General features: G+C 37.6%; 1 protein-coding gene, 1 long non-coding RNA gene and 1 pseudogene across 3 annotated transcripts; 1 reads left to right on the forward strand and 2 right to left on the reverse strand.

The window, feature by feature from the left end:
* Window positions 1-14,387: 14,387 nt before the first annotated feature.
* Window positions 14,388-16,322, reverse strand: LOC129774726 (eukaryotic translation initiation factor 1A, X-chromosomal). Of its 2 annotated transcripts, XM_055778642.1 has the most exons (3): window positions 15,985-16,322; window positions 15,062-15,332; window positions 14,388-14,987 (listed from the first exon to the last, which is right to left on the reverse strand). In XM_055778642.1, exons 1-2 carry the CDS (start codon window positions 16,186-16,188, stop codon window positions 15,090-15,092), a joined length of 447 nt encoding a protein of 148 aa, XP_055634617.1. In that variant the 5' UTR covers window positions 16,189-16,322; the 3' UTR covers window positions 14,388-14,987; window positions 15,062-15,089. The 2 variants fall into 2 exon arrangements, with proteins under 2 accessions (XP_055634617.1, XP_055634616.1); XM_055778641.1 differs by having other exon boundaries at window positions 14,388-15,332; window positions 15,985-16,321.
* A 3,356-nt stretch (window positions 16,323-19,678) lies between these two features.
* On the reverse strand, window positions 19,679-20,666 carry LOC129774262 (uncharacterized; annotated as a pseudogene).
* An 825-nt stretch (window positions 20,667-21,491) lies between these two features.
* LOC129774728 (uncharacterized) lies at window positions 21,492-23,437 on the forward strand. Its single transcript, XR_008742758.1, has 4 exons — window positions 21,492-22,134; window positions 22,186-22,816; window positions 22,881-22,993; window positions 23,051-23,437. It is a non-coding gene; the product is annotated as an uncharacterized LOC129774728 (long non-coding RNA).
* The last annotated feature ends 4,500 nt before the right edge of the window (window positions 23,438-27,937 follow it).

The following is a 27,937-nucleotide window of genomic DNA, read 5'->3' on the forward strand; positions in this document are numbered from 1 at the left end:
AGGGATTAGATTAGGGAAATGTATGTATAGAATAGGTTATAAAATATATAATTGATGTTAGAGAAATGTGTTAGTTGATTTTTTTTTTGAGGATATTGTTGTGTTTGGAGGAAACCGTTTATCGAGCTTCGCGTCGTCTTCTTTGTAGATTTTTGTTTGTACTCCAAGTGTGGACTGCTTGGGATTCTCAGTCCATCTCGACTCTTGTTCTCGGAAGCGATTGGGAAGGTTTGGGCGGCAGGAGGAACCAGGGGAAGACGCTTTGGTGTGCGTCTCAGTGCCCCGGTAGAATCCGCGAACTTTCTCTCGTTTGTGTTGTTGGATACAGGGCAGAGAAACGGGAACGCGAGTTGTAGGTGTCAGGAGGAGTCAGCTATTAGTGAGTTTCGGGATCGATTCAAGAACCCGCCCTGAGGTCGGAATTCTTGCCGGGCAGACAGCGAGTGAGTGGCCCTCTTGCGAGGTGGCGCTTAAGCCACTCACTTTGAATCCCGTGTGACGGAACCAGTAGCTGCGCTTCCAGCGCGCTACATTTGGCGCCCAACGTGTTTTAGGGCTTACCGGAAATTTTGGGTGCGCCACATTTTGGCGCCCAACGTTAATTGGGGTATATCAGGGATATTGGAGCGCCTCTCTTTGGCGCCCAGCGTTATTTGGAGTGTACCGGAATATTTGGAACGCCACATTTTGGCATCAAACGTTATTTGAGGTTATCCGGAAATATTAGTGCGGTGCATATTTGCAATCAAAATTTTTTAGATTGTTCGGAAATATTTTCCGAAATTGTTGTGCTACAGTTTGGCACGCGAATATTTTTTTTTCTGTGCTTTCGGAAATATATATATTTTTTAAAACTTTGTCTGCTACATATAGGAATAGTTAGAATAACAGAAAAATAAGACGTACTGTTTTTGGAATTTGTCTTTATTAAAATAAATTAAATGGAATTCGAGTATTTATTTTTCGTTGAAATGTTTTGTGGAGAAATTGTATTGTGTGTGTGATATTTGTTAAATAATTTTCTTCGTATATTATATATTCACTGTATTTTCTGTTAAATAAAAAGTATTATATTTATTATTTATTCTTTTATTATTATTATTATACTGCATTATTTCAAAATGAGTTCGAAATTTCCGCACGCGGATCACCTTTACAATGATGAGGTGGACTACGAATTGATTATTAGAGGAAAATATGAGGAAACTAAAAGTGATTTGGAGACGAAATATAGGCTACTGAGAAAACTGTTTCATGAGGACATGAAGGAAAATAGAGAGTATTCTTCACGTTTCACAATCGATCAAGAGTTCGATCATATTGCGGGTAAAATTGATAGTTTGAGAAAAAGATTAGAAAAAGAAAAAGATGAGAAATCTATTTCACGATTGAAACATTACGCGTTAAGAGTGTCTCGTAGTATTGCTGAAGATGCTCAATCACAACAGATGCGTAAGGAGCTTGGACAAGATATTAGAGAATTGATCAATAAATTCAGTACCAAGAAAAAACCTGAAATTAAATCACCTAATAAGGCGTACATATTTGAACCGCAAAGTGAAGTTCGAATAAGCGAGCATGAAAAAATGCAAAACGTAGAGCAGGAAAACGCAGCGTGCGGAGGTCAACCTCGAAGTCTGGAAAAGCATGACCAGAATAGAAACTATTCATCAACAACGGAACACACTAAAGTGTTCAGTGAGAGCCTCAAGCGAAGTCTAGGTGCAATTCCTAAAGAACGTCAGACACAGAGTGCAGAGCGCGTGGTAGGGAAAAGTGAGGAAGAAAAACAAATGTTAATTAACCGAATTGCGGAGCTAGAGCAACAGCTGTCGTTGATGCTGGGTTCTATGCAACAGAGGGAAGAACCGGTAAGGAATCATACAAAGCGAGAAGTAGAAAGTAATAGAATATTTGACCGAAGAGACCGTGACAACCAGGGTAGAAAAACCCCCGAACGAGAAACGAATATAAGAAATAATCAGTCTGAATCGTTTGTCAGCGAACAGCGTAATATGAACCAGAGGGGTAGAATGGAGTCAGGGCCAGAATATATTTACCGAACAGAGCAACGAAATGTACCAGAACAGCGATATTCTAGTAGGAATGATAGCCGACGAAATGAGCTATAAAGGCAACAGGCGGGCAACGCACGAACAGACCGTAACGCAACTGAAGTTCGTCGCGATCCCAGGCGGATACACCACGATCGATTGAATCGGAATGATAGTTCAGAAGAGCGATCTGATGAAGAATATTACGATAGACAAAGATCACGTAGAATACCGAGAAATATTCGACAAATTACCGAATTGGAGATTCAGAACGTGGATCGCCGCATGGAAAAATGGCATCTTACGTATAACGGAGATTCTCGTCAGCGATCTCTGGAGGATTTCCTCCACAAAATCCAAAGGCTAGCTCGCATGGATAGAGTATCGGAAGATGTTCTTTTACAGCGCATTCATACGATCCTGAGAGGTGAGGCGTATGATTGGTATCTCTGCTACGCAGATGAATTTATTGATTGGAGTGATTTTGAGGAGCGGATCCGATATATGTACGGTAACCCTAACAAGGATCAGGGGAACCGCCAGAAGATCTATGAGCGGAAACAGATGCGAAACGAATCATTTTTGTCGTTCAAAATGGAAATCGAACGACTGAATAAGTTGTTGACAATTCCTTTGGATCAGCGAAGAATTTTTGAAGTGATATGGGACAACATGCGTCCTCATTACAGATCGAAGCTAGCATGCAAGACAATCACCGACATGAGGAAGCTGGAATATTACGCTTATCGTATCGACGCGAATGATTCAACGTTAAGATACAACAGAGATGGACCGTCAAGAAGTTCCAATCAGGTTCACAACATCGAGATCGAGCGGGAATCCGACGATTCGTATTCAGCTTGTTCAGAAGAAGAGGAAGTTAATGTGGTGGATAAAAGACACGAGAGAGATCGACGATCTAGAGACGCTGCAAGAACACAACTACAAAATAATCAGGAAGTGAGACAGAGCGAGAGAAGAGAGAAGCAGACAGAGCCGCTATGCTGGAACTGTAGAAAACGTGGCCATTTCTGGAGACAATGTAGAGAGGAAAAAAGAATATTCTGCTACATTTGTGGGACACTGGGAGAAACTTCGATTTCTTGTCGAAACCATCCGCAAGCTAGGCAAAATTTTCGTAACAGACAGTCGGAAAACTAAGACGGGAGTGTAGAGAAGGGAACATCAGCATTCCGTCCAGCAGTTTAGTTCCCCAACCGACTATAACCGAGGAGACTTTTCGTAGCCTGTTAGAGATTGGTGTACACAGGGAAAATTGTCCCCATATAACTATACATATTTTCAACCAGAAATACGATGCTTTGTTAGATTCGGGGGCAAGCGTTTGTGTGACCAGCATTACCGATATAGCAGAGAAAAATGGACTGACATTACAACCAAGTCCCCTTAGGATTGTAACAGCCGATAAAACCGTCCATGAGTGTTTAGGCTATGTTCAACTACCTATGGTTTTTCGAGGGATTACCAAAATTATTCCAACCTTGGTTGTTCCGCAAGTTTGTAGACCGCTGATATTGGGTTACAATTTTTGGAAGTCATTCGAGATTCAGCCAATGATTAAGGGTCCGAAAGGATTAGAGACAATAATCACTGAGGAGAAGAGCAACAAAAGAGGATGCGAAATTGAGATGATTCAATTTTCGCTTTTGCCCATTGAATCACTACCAATGGTGAAACGAACAGATCCAGACGAGACATTAGACATTCCAGCTCTGGAGTTGCCAGAACCGTCCAAAGTCACACCAGAAACGATCGAAACGGAGCACGATTTAAATGAGATAGAGCGAAGTCAGTTGACAGATGTCGTGAGAAGATTTTCGTGCACGACAGAAAATCATTTAGGTAGAACATCTGTAATTCAACATGAGATCATCCTGAAGGAAGGAGCAGTACCACGACGACAACCGTTTTACCGGTGCTCTCCAACAATACGAGCGGAAATGGACGCCGAACTTGAACGGTATAAGAAAATAGATGCCATCGAGGAGTGTACGAGTGAGTGGGCCAGCGCTTTGGTACCCGTTCGAAAATCGAATGGAAAACTCAGAATATGTCTGGATTCCCGAAAAATAAATGCCTGGACGAAGAAAGACTCCTATCCCATGCGGAATATGGGAGACATTTTCAACAAGCTGGGAAAGGCAAAATATTACTCAGTCGTGGATTTAAAGGATGCGTATTTCCAGATTCCACTTAAAAAGGAATCTAGGGACTATACGGCCTTTAGGACTTCTCAAGGACTATACCGGTTTAAGGTTTGCCCATTCGGGCTGACCAACGCGCCTTTTACGATGAGCCGTCTAATGGATAAAGTCATAGGGTTTGACTTAGAGCCCAACGTGTTTGTCTACTTGGACGACATAGTAGTAGCAACAGAGAGTTTCGAGGAACACCTTCGGCTCCTCAAACTAGTGGCCGAGAGGCTGAGTAGAGCGGATTTGACCATATCTTTGGACAAAAGTCGTTTTTGTCGAAAGCAGGTGACTTATCTGGGTTATCTTTTAACAGATGAAGGCGTATCGATTGATAATTCCCGAATATCCCCAATTCTCGACTATACACGCCCACGAAACATAAAAGATGTCCGCAGATTGTTAGGTCTTGCAGGGTTTTACCAACGTTTCATCTCGCAGTACAGCAAGATAGTTGCCCCGATATCGGATACGTTGAAAAAGGCAAAGAAGAAGTTTGAATGGACCGATGCTGCAGAAGAAGCATTTGGAAAACTGAAATCAGCTTTAGTGTCAGCTCCAATCCTTGGAAACCCGAGTTTCAAACATCCTTTTGTCATTGAATCAGACGCTTCGGACAACGCGGTAGGAGCAGCGTTGATCCAGGAAATAGACGGACAATCCAGAGTAATTGCGTATTTCAGCAAAAAACTCAGCAGCACTCAACGTAAATACGCCAGCGTTGAGAAGGAGTGCCTAGGAGTGTTGCTTGCGATAGAGCATTTCCGTCATTTTGTGGAAGGAACGCGGTTCAAGGTCGTGACCGATGCAAGAAGCTTGCTATGGCTTTTCACGATGGGTGTAGAGTCAGGCAACGCAAAGCTGTTGCGCTGGGCTCTCAAAATACAGTCCTACGATATACAACTAGAATATAGGAAAGGAAAAAACAATATCGTAGCCGATTGTCTCTCGCGATCAGTGGAAACAATATCTTCGTTGCCTGTGGACCATGAATATCGAAAGCTTGCTACTCAAATTCTAAATGATCCGGCGAAATTTCCTGACTTTAGAGTAATTGACGGAGAAATCTTCAAGTTTGTGAAAACCGACGGTAAAATAGAAGACGCGAGATTCCAATGGAAGAGCTACCCGCGAAAGGAGAAACGTGATGAAATAATTCAACATGTGCACAACCAAGCTCACCTCGGACCTGACAAAACATTAGCTTCTGTCAAGGAGCGTTACTTTTGGCCCTATATGAGCAGCGAAGTGAAACGATTTTGTCGAAACTGCATGAAATGCCAGACGAGTAAAGCCACAAACCAAAACGCAACCCCACCAATGACTATCCAGAAAAAAGTTGCCGAGTATCCATGGCAATTCCTCGCTATGGATTACGTAGGCCCATTGCCAGCCTCAGGGAGGAATAGAAATACGTGTTTGCTAGTCGTAACTGACTTGTTTAGCAAGTTTGTATTGGTACAACCATTCAGACAAGCGACCGCAGAATCGTTAACCCATTTCGTCGAAAACATCATTTTTCTATTGTTCGGGGTCCCGGAGGTTATACTCTCCGATAACGGTTCTCAATTCGTTTCGTCAAAGTTTCAAGAACTGTTAACCAAATATCACGTTTCACATTGGAGAACGCCGAATTATCATCCCCAGATCAACGACTCTGAGAGAGTAAACCGTGTGATAACGACAGCCATTCGAGCTTCAATTCAAAAGAACCACAGCGAATGGGCTAATAATATTCAGCACATAGCCAACGCAGTACGAAACTCCGTACACGATGCCACCCGCTACGCCCCATATTTTGTTCTTTTTGGACGAAATATGGTTTCCGATGGAAGGGAATACCGCCAGCTTAGAGACTCTCAGACAACTGCCAACGTGAACTTGCAAAATGAAGAAAGAGAGAAACTATACGAAGACGTTAGAAAAAACCTGCGTTCTGCCTACGAAAAACATTCAGCATATTACAACTTGCGTTCAAATGCGAATTGTGCGTCCTATAAAGTGGGAGAGCGTGTACTGAAAAAGAACACCGAACAGTCCGATAAAGGGAAGGGTTTTTGTGCCAAACTGGCACCCAAGTATATACCAACCGTTGTGAAGAGAATAGTAGGAACGCATTGCTATGACTTAGAAGATCTGAGTGGGAAAAGATTAGGCATCTTCAATTGCAAATACCTCAAGAAATGTTGCTATTCTAACGACCTTCTACCTCAAAACTCAACCTCCAAATAAACCAAAATATTATAAAGCTATGAACCTCTCATTTTGAGTAGAGACAAATGTATCAGGATATCTGGTGCAATAAAAACATATCTCCACCATTCCATGACCGCGTAAAATCAAGACAAATGCAGGCGGGAATGGTTGGTATATTAAGCTCATACTTGTTTCTTCTGATAAGTAAACCTTTTCCGAACTAGTTACTGCTGCCAAGCGATCCCCTCGACCAGAAGTTATAGTGAGCCCATGGTGTTACACATCAGGACGTTGATCTACCAATCCAGAAACTCAGAGCCCATGTGGCGTTGACGAGTAGTACTGTTGAAGGAAGCAATGAAGCGCGAGTTTGTGACCGGGGATTCACAGATGATGACCGATGTAAGACTCAGAGTTTAAGCGAAAGCAAAGCTATGACGAGCAAACTAGTTAATCGAGCGGGTAAAGGTAACTGGTTTGACGCAAGGTTGAAATTAGAAGAGAACAATAAGGAATTAGAAATCACCAAAGAGATAAAACAAAACCTGATGAATGTGGGGGAGTAAATAATGTTAGTCGGTAGTGCACATCGAGTCTTACTCACTATATTAGTAAGGCTAACCTACCGTTTTATTGTACATAGCTAGTCCCTGTCCTTATACACTATTTAATATTTATTCAGAGTTATGTACATTGGAATTATTTATTTAGCAGTTAATTATTTACATTATTTATTTGTGATGTTTATCGTTAACTGTTATTATTTATTTATATAGTTGGTAGTTATAGTTGGTGTTATTTATTGGAAAATTATTTATTTACATTATTTATTTATTTACTATTTATATTAGGGTTAGTTATACATAGAGATTGTTTGTTGGAGAGTATTTATTTATATTTTTGTTATTTATTTATCATATATTTATTTATTTATTTTTTTAGAGATTAGTTGATGTAGATTTAACTTATCTATGGAAATATTCGTTTCAGTGATTGTTGTCCTTCTAGATAAAATCCTTGGGAAATACAAAATGCAGCAACATTTCCAGTCATCCTTCTCTTTCTTGACACTTGTCATCGATCAATATATCTAAAAAGAAAACATATCGATCAGAATCTGTTGTGAAACTCACCTTTAATTGGAAGTCAGCTCTCCATTTTCCGTATTGTCATCTCGTGGAATTCTTCAAAACTAGATCCAGTAAAAAAAAAAAAATCAGTCATCTTCATCATCATAAAGTCTTCGTCATCCTGTCCAGTTTCTGCTATTTCCATTTTCACGATTTGTTGATTTTCCTGAAAAATAAAATAAAAATATAATTTTCAAATGTTTATAGATTAAATAAGTGTACATGTATTTCAAAATTTTCCTTATAAATGCAGTATTTTCATGAAAATTACCTTCAATTTCCTAAAATAGCACGAGCACCACACAATACACTTCATTGGTTTTTGTTTACTATCGTATTTGACGTTTGTCGGAGTTCGGTGTTAGTTCAGTGGATGAAATGTTCGTCCAATCGTCTGAAATAATTCATACGATTTGAAATATTTCACGTGCCTAGAATATATGCTCTAGGGTGGAAATGAATATTGTTGGGTGGAAAAGAATGAATTGGGAGGATTATGGTGTTCATGTTTGAGGTAATATTTCGTGTTGCGCCTGAAATGGCTGAGTTTTCTTTTAACCGATGAAATCTTCGGTGTTGAGAACAAATGTAAAGATAAATTATTCTTTGGAGAATTGATGAGTCGTTATTTACTTGAGATACCTTTCCAACAGCGAGTTTGGAGTAGTCTCTGGATAGACGATGGGAGTATGTTGCGATTCATATTTAAATCTGTGAGAGCATTTGTTATAAGGAATTTGGAGAAACGTTTGATTTTTGCGAACTACCACTTTAACAAAGATGACGAACTCAAACGATTTGTGTATTTACTGTTTTGTATTAAATTCACATCTAGTGTATATATTGTAAATAGTACGTATAGAATTAGGTTTACTTGTTTGTTTGGGATTTGGTAGGTGTGTTAATGGATGGATGTTTGTTTAGGGATTTAGAGGGATGTGCCCTTACGAAAATTTGGTTGTTTCTCTCAACCAAATTTTCGTAAAAGAAGTCGGGTGTTATGTAGCAGTCGTGCTACAAGTTAGGAATATTTTCCGGAGGGTAGCAGTCCAAATAAAACGGACTGCTATCTATCACATCTTGCACACAACGATGTGCATAAGTTGTACACAATCGTTGTGTGGTTGGACGCAAGCGCAGCGAATCATGTTCCGTCACACATATACATTTCAAGGTTGAGTGGACGAGGTACCTCGCAATTGGGTCACTTATGCGCGGCTTAGCGAGAGTTCCGAGTCAGGTTTCGAGAGGCGATTCTGAAGCTCGCGAGAATGCTGACTCAACCTGACTCATGAGAGCGAACAATCTTTTCTTTGCTCTGTTTCGAACCGTGGGCTGGGGGAAGTTCGCGGATTTGAATAGAACATTATTTGCTTTAGCAAATATTGTTCTCCGGGGGCAAAGATCAGGCACTAATTGTGTTCTGAGGAACTGGGGATTTTTGCTCACCCATTTCAACCTGATTCGTGGAACAGACAGGAGTGCGTGATATTTTTCGTTGTCGCGTCGCGGTGTGTTTAGCCTTGTAAGACTCGTTAAATGGTTTTGTTCAAATGTGGTTAGTCATTTTTGGTTTTTTTTTTCTTTGATTCTTATAGAATGGTGATTAGGAATTTAAAATAATAATTCCTCAGTGTTTTGTGTTGTGTGAAATATTTCCAAAAGGTAAATTATTTAAATTATATATAGGGAAGGCATGAATTTAAATGCGTCGAATAGCCGTTCGACGGCTTTTTTTATTAGGATTTAAAAATCCAGAGTATCTCGGCTGACCGGAACCGCTATTCCCGGTTTTGTGCTCGGCGCACCGCAACATCACCTCGTACCATCGTGGACCGCACTTCTGACCCTACGTGTTGGGTTGGAATTCCCGACAAGAGCGTTGTATAGTCGGAAGGAAGCTGCTACGACACTACAGCGCTTCAGGCAGAGCCAGCAAACGCGTGAGTACCTAACCCTTAATATACATGGCCATGTGGGTGGGTACTCTTTTTCTAAACTGAAATCAAATTTGAATGAAGTGATCACGAAGCAAAGCATGGCAGTGCGGATGAATGGATGCCGGTTCGTCGTTGATATATAGGGATTAGATTAGGGAAATGTATGTATAGAATAGGTTATAAAATATATAATTGATGTTAGAGAAATGTGTTAGTTGATTTTTTTTTGAGGATATTGTTGTGTTTGGAGGAAACCGTTTATCGAGCTTCGCGTCGTCTTCTTTGTAGATTTTTGTTTGTACTCCAAGTGTGGACTGCTTGGGATTCTCAGTCCATCTCGACTCTTGTTCTCGGAAGCGATTGGGAAGGTTTGGGCGGCAGGAGGAACCAGGGGAAGACGCTTTGGTGTGCGTCTCAGTGATCGAGCGAGCGGGTGATCCGCCCTGCGGATTATTCGTGACTGCGAGTTCCATAGTAAATCAATAGGCCTTTCCGGAATTTGTTAGTGAGTGGTAGGCCCATGCTCTTTTGTTGTGGTCATGGCTTTTACATAATTTAGCCACTGGTGTACACGACCTTATAGATGGATAGTTGATTGATTTCTGTATAAATAGAACATAGTTTTTATGTTGAAACATCTCTTTTCATGTTTGCATTTTTTTTGTCTTTTAATGGGTCATCCGCGATTTTCGTTAATCGCGGTGAGTTTGCCCGACTATTCCGCGGATAATCGGGATTCTACTGTAGCTTGAATTAACACATGATGTTTTTTCAACTGTGATTTTCCCAGATCTTCTCATTCTCCAAATTTTATAGCGGAGTGTGAAGAAACACACAACCCGCTCACTAGCGCAAAGAATGACCGAGTTCAACGTTAAAAAATTCCTTAAACGTTGTTAAGTTTCATCCACTCTCTCACCATCACATTGTCAGTTTACTTTGAAGTTTTGATTTGTATCGTAAAAGTACCGTATTTTGCTATTCAAAGTATCGGTTTTCCAAACCAAAAGCTTCAATTTATGATTCCTACAATTTCAGTAGTTTATAAATTTTAATTGCAATCGCAAAAAAGACTAACAAAAATTAAATGTGCGCTTGCATATCTGGCAACTCAGTCTGGAAGTCCGTGAGGTAATACCAGGGACAGACATACAGCTGCGAGATGATGAATAGCAGGTGGGAAAATTCACTGGTTTTGGTTGTGTTAAATTTTGATTGTGTTAGTAGCCAGGAAGATAGGAAGTTCACATACCAGGCATACCAGTCAGTTACTCAAATGGTACAAAATTGTATGTGTCATCGAATAACGTTGAAAGAAGATATACAAAAGCTAATTACAAATTTCTAATTCATATTTTTCGCATTATGGAAAAAATCAGAACATATCACGAACTAAAATGTTTAATTTTTTCTTTGATTTCAGAAATAGTATTCTAATGTCTACTATGTTTGGATTCTAAAGCAACTTCATGGAAGTTTGACTTTTGTCAGCAATTGTAATTACTTTTTCACAATTAGGGTGCTGAAAACTTCAGTCGTCTAAAACTAAGACGCAAGCGGAAAACTTTTTGTCTCAATCTAAGTTATACGCAGTCAATTAAATTTATTTTTCAAGTTCATTCTACATGAAATAACTTGCAACCTTTATCCCACGCTCTGTCAAATGTTTATCTATCAAAGGAACAAAAGATTGTGTGACTCTGACTTTGTTCGTTAACGTTTTTGGTCGACGTAACGAGAAGTAAAATTTAATTGAAATTAAGTTTAGAACACTTCAAAAATATTAAAATTTCAGTTTCTGTATAATGTCGGAACCTTATGATTTTGAACGCTCGCATTGATTTAGGGAAAAAAAATAGATCGTTCATTTCATTTGCTTATTTTTACTTTTAATAACAACACTTTTCCTATGTAGTGGGCTATTATAAGAAAAGTAACATACATAAACAAAATCTGTGACGTCACAGATTTAAAAAATCTTCCCACCTTTAACTTTCCATCTCGATACAGCTCAAGGCGCTTGTATAAATGTATAACAGGTGAAGCAACATCATCACTTCAATGAGAAGGGGATTACGGTTTGTGGAGCGGAGGTTGTTTGTTTTGTTGTTGCTAGGATACACCATTTTTGCATTTCCACATGCGAGAGTAGTGGATGAACAGGATGAGAATGAAATTCTACTAAATCATCCCGTCTTTTCCACACAAATTCGCGAAAGCCGAACAAAGTAGGCATCGTTCGAATAAGCGTCGCAGCAGTTTGTAGAGAGCCGCCGGCAGCGTTCTGATGCTGTTTGTAAACAATACCGACAGCAATTCCAATATGGCTGAAAGTGCATTTCATATGATTGTTTCACCTGGTATATATATAGAGGCGCCTTGATACAGCTGTACTTGCGTTGTACGTGTACAGCGTTGTACAGGTACCGAGATGGAAAATGAAAGGTGGGAAGATTTTTTAAATCTGTGACGTCACAGATTTTGTTTATGGATGTTACTTTTCTTATAATAGCCCACTACATAGGACAAGTGTTGTTATTAAAAGTAAAAATAAGCAAATGAAATGAACGATCTATTTATTTCCCTAAATCAATGCTAGCGTTAAAAATCATAAGGTCCCGACATTCTAACAGAAACTGAAATTTTAATATTTTTGAAGTGTTCTAAACTTAATTTCAATTCAATTTTACTTCTCGTTACGTCGACCAAAACGTTAACGAACAAAGTCAGAGTCACATAAACTTTTGTTCCTTTGGTGGATAAACATTTGACAGAGCATGGGAAAAAGGTTGCAAGTCATTTCATGTAAAATGAACTTGAAAAATAAATTTAATTGACTGCGTATAACTTAGATTGAGACAAAAAGTTTTCCGCTTGCGTCTTAGTTTTAGACGACTGAAGTTTTCAGCATGCTAATTGTGAAAAAGTAATTACAATTGCTGACAAAAGTCAAACTTCCATGAAATTGCTCTAGAATCCAAACATAGTAGACATTAAAAATTAAATTAAACATTTTATAACATTTTATGATATGTTTTGTTTTTTTTTGTTCATAATTCGAAAAATATGATTTGGAAATCTGTAATTAGCTTCTGTACATCCTCTTTCAACGTTATTCGTTTGCACATTCAATTTTGTACCATTTGAGTAACTGACTGGTATGCCTGATATGTGAACTTTCTATCTTCCTGGCTACTAACACAATCAAAGTTCAACACGACTAAAACCTGTGAATCTTCCCACCTTCTATCCTTCATCTCGTACAGGTACCATCGTAGCATGACAGACATACTTTGGTTGTACATTGCACCGCATGTCAAATTGACAATCAGAAATACGACCAATTTTCACCTCATGTTTCAATGAAAAAGTTTTTTATTTAGCGTCTGAACTATCAAACACAACAAACAAGTTTCCAATCTGAGTTATTAACTCAAGAGAAAGTTAATGAACATAATATTTACCAAGTGTTTTGATTCAGTTTGTTCATGCTACCCACCACTAACCGTTTGTGGCGCTGCGCACCGTACAACTGTAGTCATGTACAACGGTGAAACAGGTCGGTACAGATACAGCGATTGTACCGAGTTGCTTGCATGATTCTAGCGCTGTACATGATGACAGACATACATTTTTCGAAGTACAGCGCAAGTACAGCTGTATGTCTGTCATAAGTATAAAACGTCAACATCATACATCCATATGAAATGTCACGATATTGATGCTCGAAAATCAGAAAATCCGGATTTCTGCGTCGTCGGCCATGTTCAGCTGTCATTATGCTCTCAAATGTCATCATATTGTCAATAAAGTTGACCGTGTAAGGTCCGCTTCACAAAACCGTTGCGGCGCATCATCTCCATCGACCCACCGCAGCGTATGAGGAACCGTACAACAGTGATATTGGAACCGCACACACCCGCCCTGCCTTGTGTTTTATTTCATTCACATTTCATTATCGAGGCCCCGCGGCGGTCTGTCATTGCGAAATCCGCGCGGGAGAGCCGTCCAGTGTGTTCTTACGCTAAGAAGAGGTCTTTTAATTCCGCCTCATCAAAACAGAATTATTGATTTTTCTGATTTTTCGGATTATTGATTTTTGGGAAACGTTTCTTAAATAAATGCAATTCACAACACTAACATTCGAGCTCGGTAAAAGACTATCTGGATTTTCAAAATACGAAATTTTGCTCGGTGTGATAGTGATAGTGATTGTAACGACTTCTTGATTCGATTTCTATAATAGGGCCCAATATTTTGTCGAGTTCAGATTAAAAATAGGGGCAATGTCGAACATCTTCATAAAGTTCATTTTATCACGGCCCAATTAGATCTTATGTCTGTCGTGAAACATTCTTCAATACAACCATGTCATTTTTGTATCCTATCAAAATTCGAGTTCTACTTAATAAATGATCAACAGAGATATGTAGTATGGTTTATGAAGAATTTAAGATTCTGTAACGATTTGACGTCGAAGAAATATGAAAAGTCTTGGGAATATGGGCAAATCCTTAGGGTGTCGCTTTTACCCTAATTTCTCCTTTAGTATGTTTGCCGTAACTGTATATCAAAGTTCTGAAAAGATGGGAATGAAACACCAAATTGTATACAAATCATACAAATTACAATAAACCAATCAGTGCTGAAATTAAGAAACTGGTGATGGATCTGGTCACAATGCTATTTATATGAATAATTTTGCTCACAATAAATGAACGAAGTATGGTCCCTCTTTTCGATTATCTACTAACAACAGATGTCCGTTGGTTAGAAATAAGAAAGAAACCACAAAAACTCTCATGGTGCCTATCTCAAAGACAGAGGAAAATTCGAATAAAAAAAAAATGTCCGTTTCTCGCTCCCTTTTGCCACAATCGGTTTTCTATTCAATCAAACGGTTAATGTAATATTTTCGCAATGAATGTTTCGATACTGACAATCGTTTCATCCGCAATATTGATTTCATCGCGTGTTATCGCTCACTGTCACTATGCTTACAATCATTGAAATATCCCAAACTGAATCACCACCTCCTGAGCACCTGAGCGCGATGTATGTCGATTATGTTGAGTATTTTTTGGGGTTTTTGATTATATGTATGTTCTATAAATTGGTTCGAACTACAAACGTCGTTTGCTGTTTACTGAAAAATAATATATTTTCTAACGAAACAATAGAGTGCAGATATTTTGGAACTAGGAATTGTTCTTAAATATTCACATGGTCAAAAACGGAGTGTTAATTTGACTACAGATGTCACTGTGAGAATACTTCACGTTCACGGAATTAGTCGAAAAAATATGATAGAGCAACTTGTGTTCAGATTGAATTTTGTGATTTCTCCTCACTGCATCTGTTCCTCCCTCTCTATGGTCACCGGTTGGGGTTGGCTTTTCAACTAGTAGTTGATTGTATGTACCAATGTTTAGCGGTCGTTCATTAATTATATTTCTAAAATATTGTTCAACAACAAACACGAATAATCGAGCAATTTTAACTGCTTTTAGTGGTGCCAAAATTGCTACCTGTGCTGCTGTGCGTCTTTGTGGCCGATCATATGGCGTCGACAGCATCCACCTCTTCATCCGAACTGTACTCATCGCCGAACTCGATATCATCATCCAGATCGTTGTCGACGAATGTGACTGTATCGTTGATGCGGACCGACTCAGGAAACTCGCCGTACGTCTTGAGATTTCGTGCCTCGTCCGGGGTGTACTTCAGGATAACGTCCGCCTTAGAATCCTGGTAATCACGCAGGCCGATCAAAATGATGTCACCCTGATTGATCCACACCTATGAAATTGAACAATATGGTCATATCGTTGTTTTGTAGATGGCATATACATGGAACAAAGTTTGCCAATAACTGAACAGATAAAGCGTATTCTTCGAAGTTCGAACCCGAGGAACTAAATTTTGATTGCATCAACTATCGAAACCATCAAAACGAATTTAACGAGTTCCTTCAGACTGACTCTAATCACAGGCATTTCAAAAGGTTGATTGGTAATACGCATTGAAATTCGCGATGCGTAGTAAGTGAATATATTCAAACATTTTGATATGTTGGGAAAAATTACATTATTAGCTGACAAAATAAGAAAATTGCTATCTAGAAAAAATTAAATAGAATCTATACCGATGATTATTCATTATACACTTGCACGTTTAGAGACTTGCTCACACCGAGTCTAGAAAAAGGAAACATCCTTGCATTTCGTCATACCAAGCAAGTGATTAATAACACTTATTTGAGGGTTCTGTGAGCTGCAATAACATCCCTGACGTCAGAGACTGACATTATATGACTGAGAAGGTAAAAGGAAGGGGAATAAATTTGCTTTGTCAGCAAATTCAGCACACAATATTTAAAAGAAAATTAATTTGTACGAAACAAAGGACGCTGATGGTTGACTTTGCTGGCGCTTCTACCGAACACTCTTACCTTTTTCCGAAGCTTTCCTCTGATGTGACAAAGTCGCTTAACACCATCGAAGCACATCGCCTCTAGCCTGCCATTTCCAAGCATTTTCGTCACCTGTGCGTATTCCTGTTCGTCCTCCTTGAAGATTAACTCTCGCTTTTCCGACTCATTCTCGTTCTTACCACGGCGACGATTTTTGCCTCCTTTTCCCTTGTTCTTCGGCATTGTTGCTAACGGTGGATTTTTGCACTTCTCGTGGATTTAGCGTAGGAATTTTCGAATGATAAAACTTGTTCGTCGCAAACACAATGGCGAACAGTCTTCGCACACGCGAAAAGAGAGTTGGAAATAATCTATTACCGCTTGTCAGGCGCTGTCAGGCGTGCAGATCAATGAGACTATCGAGGTGGAGCAGTTGGCGAAGTATACTTGTATTCGCATGCAAAATTTCGTTCTCTATGAAATGTATATGGAAGAAACAGAACAATCACAGCAGTGGAACTCCATACAATTCACTAACTAAAAAGTGTCCACATTTTCATCGCTTGTTTACGTGAAGAATTTTTTTTTTTCAGGCACACTTGATCTGAGAGTGTATAAATTTCTAGCTGTCTTGACGCAAGGTCTTTAATGAAGAATGATAAGATGGGAAAGTTGATATAAATTAAGAAATTAAAGAAATTAAAAATGAAAAAAGAAATTAAAAAAGGAATGTTGTTTTTCAATATTTTTCTGAGATGGTTATTAAAAATCCATGATTACCTGCTTTTCGTGCTTTGACCTATCATTTTGACAAGATGTTTTTGAGGTTTAAAATTGCGACAAGATATAAATCTGGTGTGAAAGAGCGAAATGTGGAAATTAAGTGGCAAATTTTCAAAGCTTTATAATTAAAGTTTTTCTGTAGTATTTAATTTCTGAGTTTGTTTGAATGACCGACTGAAGTTGATCCATAGAAGAATAAGATTTCATTTGATATGTCGATTTTTGAAATCGACTCAATGGTTGATAAGTTATGACGTTTTGGAAGAAATCTTACTTACTTAATCATCAGTAGGCCCCAGTGGCATGTGCTGTACACAAAAGTCGTCTCCATTCACATGAATTTTATATTTTTTTCCAATTCTCAACTTTCAAATTTATTTCAAGGATCAACATATCATATCTTTCTATTAATCCGCAAACATACCTTAGTTACTTAAAAAAAACCAAACTCATAAACGACAAAAAGAGTCTTCGATTGTATATTTGTTAAATATTTTTTATAGTTCTACAGTACACATTCGCTTATTGGCGCTTTTTTAGTTGGAGTGCTTTTTAATTGGCGGTTCGCTAGTTCGTCTTTGCTAGTCTTTGAATGGTAAACTCACAAAATGAAGGCACAGTATAAAAGTTTTTAGTTTTACAGTTTGTTTGACAAATGTTTTAGTTTAAAAATATATAGAAACATATATATATATATAAATATAAAGTGAATTATATCACATCCACTATTCAAGGAAGTTGATGATACTTTTATTTTCTAGTATCAATCCAAATGCAGTAATTCTAATTATTATAATGGCCGCACAAAAAACATGAAAAACAACAAGAAAAACGCCAACTTTGAAATTTGTGAACTATTGCAGTATTACTTCAGCCATTCCATGCCAAACTGATATAGTGGTTTTCAGATTTTCGTGAAAATTGGTAGCTTGTTTTCGTCATGGTAAAACATTGAACCTGTACTTTTTTTGGGTGATTCGATTTTTTTCACATTTCAAAAATTACCTTTATCAAAAACTCATAACTTTCGAACCACTAAGCCGATTCAGATGATCGACATATCAAATTGAAGTTAATTAGCTAGTCTTTTATCAAACTTGCAAGAAATTTGAATTTTGTTTTCGTAATTATTAATTGTATCTATTTTTTAGTTTACATGGTTTCGGGACTAACGGCGCTATAATTTTCTATATATTTTTTGAAAACTGAGGATTTCTTACACATTTACATTTTTTACTCAAAATCAGGTGTGTTCTTTTTTTTTTGAGTTATAATGTTAACCGAGATGATCGATATATCAAATTAAAGCCAATGAGGTAGAATTTTTAGGGAAAAATATTGCACTTGCGAAAAAAATTAATTTTGTTTCGTGATTAATAATTGTATCTGTTTTTTTTATAGTTTACATGGTTTCGGGACTAAGGGCGCTGTATATTTTTTTTCTTGAAACCTTTACTTAACACAGTAAAATATCAGAGGTGTGTTCTTTTTCGTTCTTGAGTTATGATTTTTCAAAGTTAACATGTTTTTAAGCTTCGTTCGATCATCCCATGCGATAAGACTATATATATGCAAATAGAATTCCCCTTTTTGCAAGTGTGAAATTATTGACTTCATTTAACTATATCGATTATCTGAATCGGTTCAGTATATCAAAAGTTATGAATTTTTGAAAAACGTAATTTTTGGAAAAAAGGAGAAAAATTATTTATTTCGGTTAAATTTGAAAAATCATAATTTAAAAACGAAGAACACATTTTTGGATGTTATATAAAAAATCCTCAGCTTTCGAGAAAAAATATAAAAAATATACGAACAATAATTAAGAAACCAAAATATTTTTTTCTTGCAAGTACCCAGCAAACATTAAATCGTATAATTTTGCACGTACCAAGTCTTACAAGAAATCCGAATAAATCATAATCGCATATAATATCAATCAAAGTATGTAAATTATGATTCCTTGCGGTATTTCGGCTTTTTAAAAAAAACCAACCGCTCTACTCGGAGTTCTCGATAAAACTGAACTTTATTCTTCTCGATTTGGTTTACATTTTTGATTTGTATACTTAAAGCTATCGTCTCTGATTCGAAGAATATATGCGTTGATCTGAGTCAGCAGAAAATGTGCTCTGGGATTCTGCACGCTGCTCGCGTGATGATTGCCGGGGGTGTTTTGTTTATTTGCTAGCGAATCATAGCTTCGTGGGTCTGGTGATAACTGCTCTCCCTTTGAGTGTTGAACCTCCTGGGTCAACGTTAAACTGCTGGTTTGGCTAAATATGAAGATGCCGGTTGATAGTACTGCGTGTTTACTGCTTCTATGGGATCCGTTGATTCATTCTTTTGGTTGATTTGAACTACTGTGCCTTGGGATCGAAGTTTGATCAGAATGAAAATTATGATGAGGATTATGGACGTAAATGAAAATGAAAATCCTCCTATGAGAGACCAACTATGCACGGTTGTCTCTGACTTGAGATGTTCCAAATATTTAAGATGCTGGTGTTGTCGTTGGTGAAGTGAGTGGACGTCAATTTTGTTTTCTACACTTTCTTGCATCACTATCAAACTTGTGGATGGGATGAAGATTCGTTGATTGATTGTTCTGATGATATTGTTAGAATACTTGTACTTTTCAATTGTTATTGAACAGTTTCGATATACGATGATGAAAGAGCCGGTCAGGTTTCTATCGGTAATTCCGCACGTGTTATGTAGAGTGTTATTGATGTCGTTAAGGAGCACCGTCGTCGGGCTCAGTTGGACTGTAGGTGGATGTGTAGAAACGTGTTCATATGAGCATCTGCTTTCTATTCCCTTGACTATTTTAGAAATGCATCTGTCTTCGGAAACATCTTCTAGGTTTGATCTGTAACAAAGGCTCCAATTGCCAAATCGTTTACATGGGTTTTTCTGGAGTAAAAGTTCTGTAGATCCTTTGATGTAGTTATTTCCCTTTAGTTGGATGCGTTCTGATTTCTTGAAGATTGCCTCAATTCTAATATCATCATAGTTTTGTGGGTAAAATGTAGGTACGTTGATTACGTAAAGTAGTATCTCGTTGTCTGTTCCAATGGTCACCTTCGCGAGGTTGAGCACTTCTTCGAGGAGTTCTGTGTGTAGGCCTTGTTTACTGAGAGTTTCATCTATTTGTCTGATTTCATCCGTGGATAGTAATTTATAATTAACTATTCCTACTTTGGCAAATGCTATTGATTCTTGAATTGCTGATACTTGATCGTTTAAGATGTCTAGGCTCAAAATTAGATTTATTATCTGGGCTTTTTCTATTGCTAGTGTAGAGCTTTTTGATTCTGCCTTAATTAGTTCATTTTTTGCTTCTGTCAAATTATTCAGATTACCGAACATCTCATCGTTTATTAAGATTTGTTTGTTGCTATTGTATACAGCTGCATTTATTTCATTAGTTATTAATCGTAAATCATCAGCGTCTGGTGAGCCGGACATCCATTTCCATGCTCGTCCTAATGCGTCCCATCGTCTCTGTCTCGTCTTTGGTTTGAGTTGTTCGATACGATCTTTCAGATCGTTCACTTTTTGATCAAATAATCTGTTTAAGTCGGGATAACTAATGTGAATTGTCGAGAGGTGCGTTTCCATTTTTGATATTGATAATTCTATTGCTGTTATGTCAATCGCATGAACATATTTCTGATATCCTTCTATAATTTTTGCTTCTCCTATTTTTACTATCGCCACTGGTTCTTCGTTTACGTTGTGAATTTCAATGTTTTGGCCCAGAACAAGGGGTAACAATAATATTAATTGGATGCACATCGTCTCGTGCTGCGGGACAATCGCCTAGGTCCTTGTTTGCTACGGGTTGTGGGATTCCTCCTTAGCGCACCTTGTTGCGCTCCAACAACGCAAATCCTCAACTTGATTGAAGATGGCTCTGGGTCCGGATGTTGAATTCTCCCAGCGAGAGGCAGCTAAAGGTGTCTTCGTAATTACTGATCAGTTGCTAAGGGTCCCGACTTCGGGCGCCAATTATGATTCCTTGCGGTATTTCGGCTTTTTAAAAAAAACAACCGCTCTACTCGGAGTTCTCGATAAAACTGAACTTTATTCTTCTCGATTTGGTTTACATTTTTTATTTGTATACTTAAAGCTATCGTCTCTGATTCGAAGAATATATGCGCTGATCTGAGTCAGCAGAAAATGTGCTCTGGGATTCTGCACGCTGCTCGCGTGATGATTGCCGGGGGTGTTTTGTTTATTTGCTAGCGAATCATAGCTTCGTGGGTCTGGTGATAACTTGTATCGTGTATATTTGAAATCGCATTAAATGTAAAAACTCGATTTTAATATATCATTATCAAATTAAGTTGCAATTCGGTATAATAAAAATCAGTTTTATGATGTGCATTGTCATAAAATATATTTAATCCGCATCATATGCGTATATTACGCTGATGCAGTTTGTGTGTCGTATAAGCGTGTAATTTAAATCGATTCAGTACTGCAGTAAATCGTGTTGCATGCTGAAGAAAATCATGAAACAATAAATCATATTAGATCCTTATAAAGAACATATTACATCATATTGAAATGTCAATGAAATGCTTTAACATTGACAAGTTTCATTTCATAACAGCAATGTCTGAACACATTACAAAAATGGACTTCTGAATATCCGCACTCGAAATTGCTGATGTTCGATAAAAGTAACAAAGGCAAACATCCCTTCTAGAGAAACATGCAGCAAAACGAAGTGAACTACGTCATTGAACGCCAAACTTAGATATATACCACATCGAATTTGGCACATTGCATCGCATCGCTTTGCAAGATTGCCAGATTGGTTTATTATATTCATTATAATAGTAATCAGAATTTAGTTTTATATGATTGAGAAAACATATTCGGCCTGATTCTACGCGGCGTGTGAGGTGAGATGACAATTGTCACATCACCATCACGCAACTCTCCTCACTCTATTCCTACAGTCGTTTCGGATGCCGTGAGAGGTTCATTTGATGTATGTGAGAGGATGAACAGCAAGTGACAAGGCGTTCATTCTGCTGGTTGCCAAATCTGATCAGAGATGCCACATTCGCACATGTGTTTGCGAATTTGCAGACATTTAACTTTTATCACAACCTTTTATTCCTGCTGCAGGCTATTTAAAATAGTGACAAAACATTATTGATTCCATATTGATAAACGAAGCTGGTCAGTATGTCAGACATTAGCACATATTTACAAATATTTCAGATTTTTATCGCATATATTTGAGAAAAAACATCTGGCATCCCAGAATTTTATTTGTTTCGCTCAGAGAGGTCAGATATTTGTTTTGCTGCAGTCAGTACCGTATCTATAGATCTGATTTAACCTGGCCTGTTGTTAGTGTATCAGGACATTCTGCCGAATTTGCAGGTATTTGATTTAGATTTGGTGAAACAGTTGATTGCATCCTGTAAAGTTTAGCATTTTTGTTTGTTTTGGTCGTAGTTGCTGCTGCTCTCTGCACTCTCAGTGTTAAATTGTTGCTCTGGCTCCGGCTCGGGCATATACCACGGCTTCTGGAATGGATATGCAGTTCGGTGACGATGACTCGCGGATAGATAGATGAAACACAAGATCCATGTGATAGATATATTTTAGAGAAAATAAATAGATTTCATGAAATGAAAATAATTTCGGTGTGCTTATTCGTCCAATTGAGGAATAACAGACTCACTACCGCTTTCACAAAAAAAACAAACTACTTGCAATTTGTCTTTCGTACTGTGAAAATTGAAGATAAATTGAATTTATTGATACATATAATACCATTACTATCGATTCTATACGACCCAAAAAAACACTTATTATTCCTCTTCCTTTTTTCATTTGTTTTCATGCACTGTCGACACCTCAAGACATGTCGACGATTGTCACCTAGAAATCCCAGTTCATGTGACAATCGTCACGTATATTTGAGAGCGGGAATAAAGTGAGAGTTCATTCAAGTGAGATTTCTCACGGCATACGCCTGGTGGAATCGCGTGACATAAGTGACAATTGTCATCTCACCTCACACGCCACGCAGAATAAGGCCGATTGCACAGTGGAAATGGTAATAAAAATAATTTAAAATTGAGATAGTTTCATTGACATTCATTTATTTTTTATTATTCCAGTTCAATGATATTATATATATTTGGTTTCTATGATGGGGAAATCAAAGATCCTTTTCTTAAATAATAAAATCGGCAACCAGCAATGACTCTATCTACTGCATAGAATGTATTAGGTTATATCATATCGAATCATATGTACGAGTTTTAACCGCAGTTGAATTAAATTTCAGATAGCCGCGCGAGATAGCTGGTGGATGATAATCCAGACGACCGGAGTTCGAACCCAAATCGGAGCAGTTTTAACCAAACATCAATCTGTGCCATTTTAAACATTTATATTCCATTCCCAACATAAGTAAATTAAATAATTATTATTTCTACAAATATAAATACTCATATATAAAAATGGCGATTTGTGAGGCTAATGTGATATGATTTATTCAGGCAATGCTTTGATCGTGGTACCGCCTGGTTCATAACGGCAATCAACCGTGCCGGCGAAACTGTAGTCAATGTTTAGTGTTGCTTGGATACAATTTATGTAAATAAATTCAAATATACGGGATATGTCCGAACGGCAATTCTGACATTACGTTTTACCTTCCACTTCACTTTCCTTGGGTCCCAGTAGTGCAAAGTACGTAGAATAGAAGGTAGGGGATATTTCCTGTGTATACACATGGAGAGCGCATTTGTTACACACACAATGAAGTTAGTAAAAAAAATCTTCAATTAGTTCAATGTTCTGAAGTTTTTTCAATATTTCTCGATTTTCAAAGTTCCAAAAATCATAAAAAGTGACAAAATCGCAAATCGAGCCGACGGTAAATACGGCAGTGTACCGCTTTTTCAGCGCAAGTAAGATTTTATGTGATTTTTCATCGATTTCATACTGAACAGTTTTTGTTTACTTCAGCAAAATGTTGAAGTACCACGTCTCGTGATGCCGGAACAGAATAATTTCGAATGAGATAAACTAATCGGAGATGTTTTCAGCTATTTTATGCATTCGCTCCTTGGGTCGGGAACGAAAACGACACTGCTTCGATATAACCTCTCCACACATTTGTTTATCGGTTTTGCATTATTTTTATAGTACAGATGCGATAATTTTACTGTTTTAAATTTTAAAATAATTAAGTAAACTGTTATTTCATCATTTCGAAACATATTTTGAGACAGTTCTTGTGCTGTAATTCAAAAAATAAAAAATAAAGTTTGAATTTATATGGATTCGATCGATGGTTTATTACTATTTCTTGCTTTTTTCTTTGCCTACCACTACTTGAACAAAGCAGGGAGTAGACTACCTTCTTATTCTACGTACCTTGCCAGTAGTGTGCCAAACAACGGGTGCTATGATTGGTGCTAGGATCGTTAGCAAAACCTCAAGCAGAACTGTCAGTGGGATACCCAATTCATGTGAAAACCAAGACGGGTCTATGGTACTAGGTGAGGCCGTTTCGTCACTAAGTTGGTTAGGGGAGCGGAATATGAAAACAGTACGGAAGAAAGCAGAAGGGGATTTTTTTCCTAGAAGTGTGAAAGAGACAGACTGATCACGAGCGAGCTTGGGCACAAGCGTATTGTGTTTTGTTTACAAACAAAACACAGTAGACTTCCAAGATGGCTGAAGAGTGGTTTTAGCAAGTTGGCCCACCTTAGGATATACTTCTACGCGCCTTGGTGAAAACAAAGGGAAATTGTCAGTGGGATACTCGATATGTTGGCTACTGTCAGTTCAATAGGGGTTCTCAAAAGACGTCACCCAGGTGGTGCCAAATATATTTGTATTGGTTAACGAAGGAATCGTATCGTCATTAATGGTGTTATGGCATTTGATCGAATTCTTTGTGATTTTTTGGCAGATCAAATTTGATCAACGATAACTGATAAAAAATATTTGATATGAAACACGACGAACAAATATTTATGACCTATAAACGAAATTTTATTTGTCAAATATTTGACCTCTGATCAAACAGTGTACGGCAACCTTATGGACAAACGAACAAATATATTGAAAAAAACTCGCAATTTGAATGATATTTGTTCGAAATTGCTAAAAACGTGTTCAATCCAGAGAACTGAACCAAATGCTAGATTGTTGAACATTTTGTTGTGGCTTGTTTGACCTATTTATGCGGCCAAAAAGCCAAAGTTTTGTCCTTGGGAGCAGTAGCTTTTTTGTGAAATTTTCATCGTTCGCAGAATATGTTTCACAACTTTGGTAGTTTTTGATATATTAGAACATTTCAAAAGTGTTCGTGGTCATTTGTCACTAGATGGTGATATATCAGACAACACTCATCTAATTATGTGTCCAATCGTGTCATAAGTTATGTCGGATTAAAAATAAGTGGAATTTCTGACTAAATAAGCTATATAAAATTTACCATACAAAAAAGGCAAATGAGTAGTTTAAACATGCAGGAAAATTTAGTTTGGTTTGTACGTTTTCAGTTTGCAATTATTTGATGAAAATCGACTATGCAAAGAAATTCGATGTGTATTTCAAAGATGAATTAACGCAAAGGAACTTGATTAAAATAATTATCCAGAAATTGAAGAAATCCCAACTATAATTTTTCAATGACTCAATATCATCTTGAAATTCGAGATTTTTTTTGTTTCTAGAAAAAAAAGTGAGAGAATATACGCGTCCTTTTTTCTTTTATTTGACTTCCCTTAAATTATTCCAGAAATATTAAACCCTATTTTTCATTGTAATTACGCAAATAAAATGTATGAAATGATGTAAAACACATATTTCCATATCCTATATGAGACTTTTTAGGAATAAATATCTATCAGTTTTCATAAATTTATAAAAATTTTGAATGAAAATCCCATACAAATTCAGACAATTTTGCACGCTATTTACTAAACATAAGGCGTGAACCCTTTTGACATAACTGGTAACTGTCTAAGGGCCCAAAGCGCCTAGAAGTATATCCTAAGGTGGGCCAACTTTCTAAAACCACTCTTCAGCCCAAGACGGGTCTATGGTACTAGGTGAGGCCGTTTCGTCACTAAGTTGGTTAGGGGAGCGGTATATGAAAACAGTACGGAAGAAAGCAGAAGGGGAATTATTTCCTTGAAGCGTGAAAGAGACAGACTGATCACGAGTGAGCTTGGGCGCAAGCGTATTGTGTTTTGTTTACAAACAAAACACAGTAGACTTCCAAGATGGCTGAAGAGTGGTTTTAGCAAGTTGGCCCACCTTAGGATATACTTCTACGCGCCTTGTCTTCAGCCATCTTGGAAGTCTGCTGTGTTTTGTTTGTAAACAAAATACAATACGCTTGTGCCCAAGCTCGCTCGTGATCAGTCTGTCTCTTTCACGCTTCAAGCAAATATTTCCCCTTCTGCTTTCTTCCATACTGTATTCACCTTAGGATATACCAAGGTGCCTAGAAGTATATCCTAAGGTAAGGCCGTTTCGTCACTAAGTTGGTTAGGGCAGCGGTATATGAAAACAGTACGGTGAAAGCAGAAGGGGAATTATTTGCTTGAAGCGTGAAAGAGACAGACTGCAGACGTCTGGTGGTGATATTAGTGCTTGGGAGGTAAATTATTCTCCATCAGATCAGAAGGGCCAAGTGCAGTGTAAAAATATAAAAGTTTGAATGAACATTTTTACTTCGTATTGTTTGATTACCCAACACATGTAGTTCTGACACTCAATTAACCATTTGTCGATGCATTTCCTGTTTGTCCACAAATAATTACTATTATAATATAAAATCATCATTAGACACAGTTTTCGCTCAATATGTTTCTGCGATATCGGAAAAAAACTCTTATTTCATAACATAAAATGAATATTCGATACGTTAAAGTAAAATGTTATTCATAATTTTGATTTTGAAAGCAGGTTTATTCCATCTGAATATACATAATTATTTTCGCCTCCCAATGAAAGCACACGAAGCTTAATGCCGTCTACTCGGATATACTCTTCAAAATCCGAATCCGAATTGGATTACGATTCCAATAATACAAAAGAAAAAGCAGCAGGTTTTCTATTTATATTTCCATTTATTTTTAGATTTTCCAAAACAATACTCGGAACTTGACAGTTAGTATAGTTGTATTGGTGAACCCGAGTACCAACCCGTGAAACATCTCAGTGCGAAACTAAAGGCTGATTTAGACGATGCCAGTCAGCGCTCTAGTTGAAGTATCCAGTGAACAGAGAACAGACACTCTGTTCAAGTAACTTGTACCAGTATCGAACAAGTAATTGACCTCTAACTTGAACAGCGTACATCTGTACATTCGGCGTCGCAAATATAAGCACCCTCATACACTGTTTGACCGGAGCCAAATATTTGACTCCTTTTGACAGGTAAAATTTGATCAACGTGTACAGGAGAACTTTTTTTTGGTGCGATTTTCTGTTCTTGTGCGGTGAATGAAAAGAGGCATATTTGACGAAGTTATCGTCCATTTTGTTTTTACATGTTTTATATGCATTTCAATGCTAAAAGAGCATATTTTTGTGCTAAAACATCCACTTCTCAAATTGTTCCCATTCTTCCATCAAATGCACTGTTGCGCTTGACTCGATTTCTAATAGCAACATGTTTCGATATGAACTAAAAGCACAACACGCGCAACCGAAAAGGCAAACTGCCCCATCACAAAGCAGGAAAATAAAAGGAATCGAACGGTGAACGGCGTGGATTTGAGTTATTTTCTTGGGGAAACTTTTTTTATTCGGTCCCTATCTACCACACAAAAAAAGTTTTTCCCAAATTATGTGCCAAACATGATTTTTTAAAGCTATCGGTGAAGTTTTGCACGATTTTTATATGCGACTTTTTTGCATGTAGTCTATGAGGAAGAGCTCACCGGCTAAGCGGAAATCTTCAAATTGTCTAATTCGACCGATCTAAATCTGCACATGTCCGTCGATTGCAAAGTCGTATCATTACTTAGATGCTTCAAATATGTTCTAGAAGTTCTCATTGCAGATCAATTCTTTTCAAAATTGAATTAATCGAAGATCGAATTCATAGCCACTTGTTATAGTATAAACCTTTGGAACATAGGACAACAATTCTTCCAACAAGCTTCCTGTTTGTTTAAAAAAGCGTAATATAACACAAACA

Source organism: Toxorhynchites rutilus, chromosome 3, assembly GCF_029784135.1.
Source record: "Toxorhynchites rutilus septentrionalis strain SRP chromosome 3, ASM2978413v1, whole genome shotgun sequence".
NCBI lineage: Eukaryota > Metazoa > Arthropoda > Insecta > Diptera > Culicidae > Toxorhynchites > Toxorhynchites rutilus.

What these genes read in the sequence shown, in the direction of transcription:
- LOC129774726 (XM_055778642.1), bottom strand. Translation starts at nt 16,188, where the DNA reads ATGCCGAAGAACAAGGGAAAAGGAGGCAAAAATCGTCGCCGTGGTAAG. An exon ending in GAGGAAAGCTTCGGAAAAAG is followed by an intron (nt 15,333 to 15,984) that starts GTAAGAGTGTTC and finishes TCAATTTCATAG; the next exon opens with GTGTGGATCAATCAGGGTGA.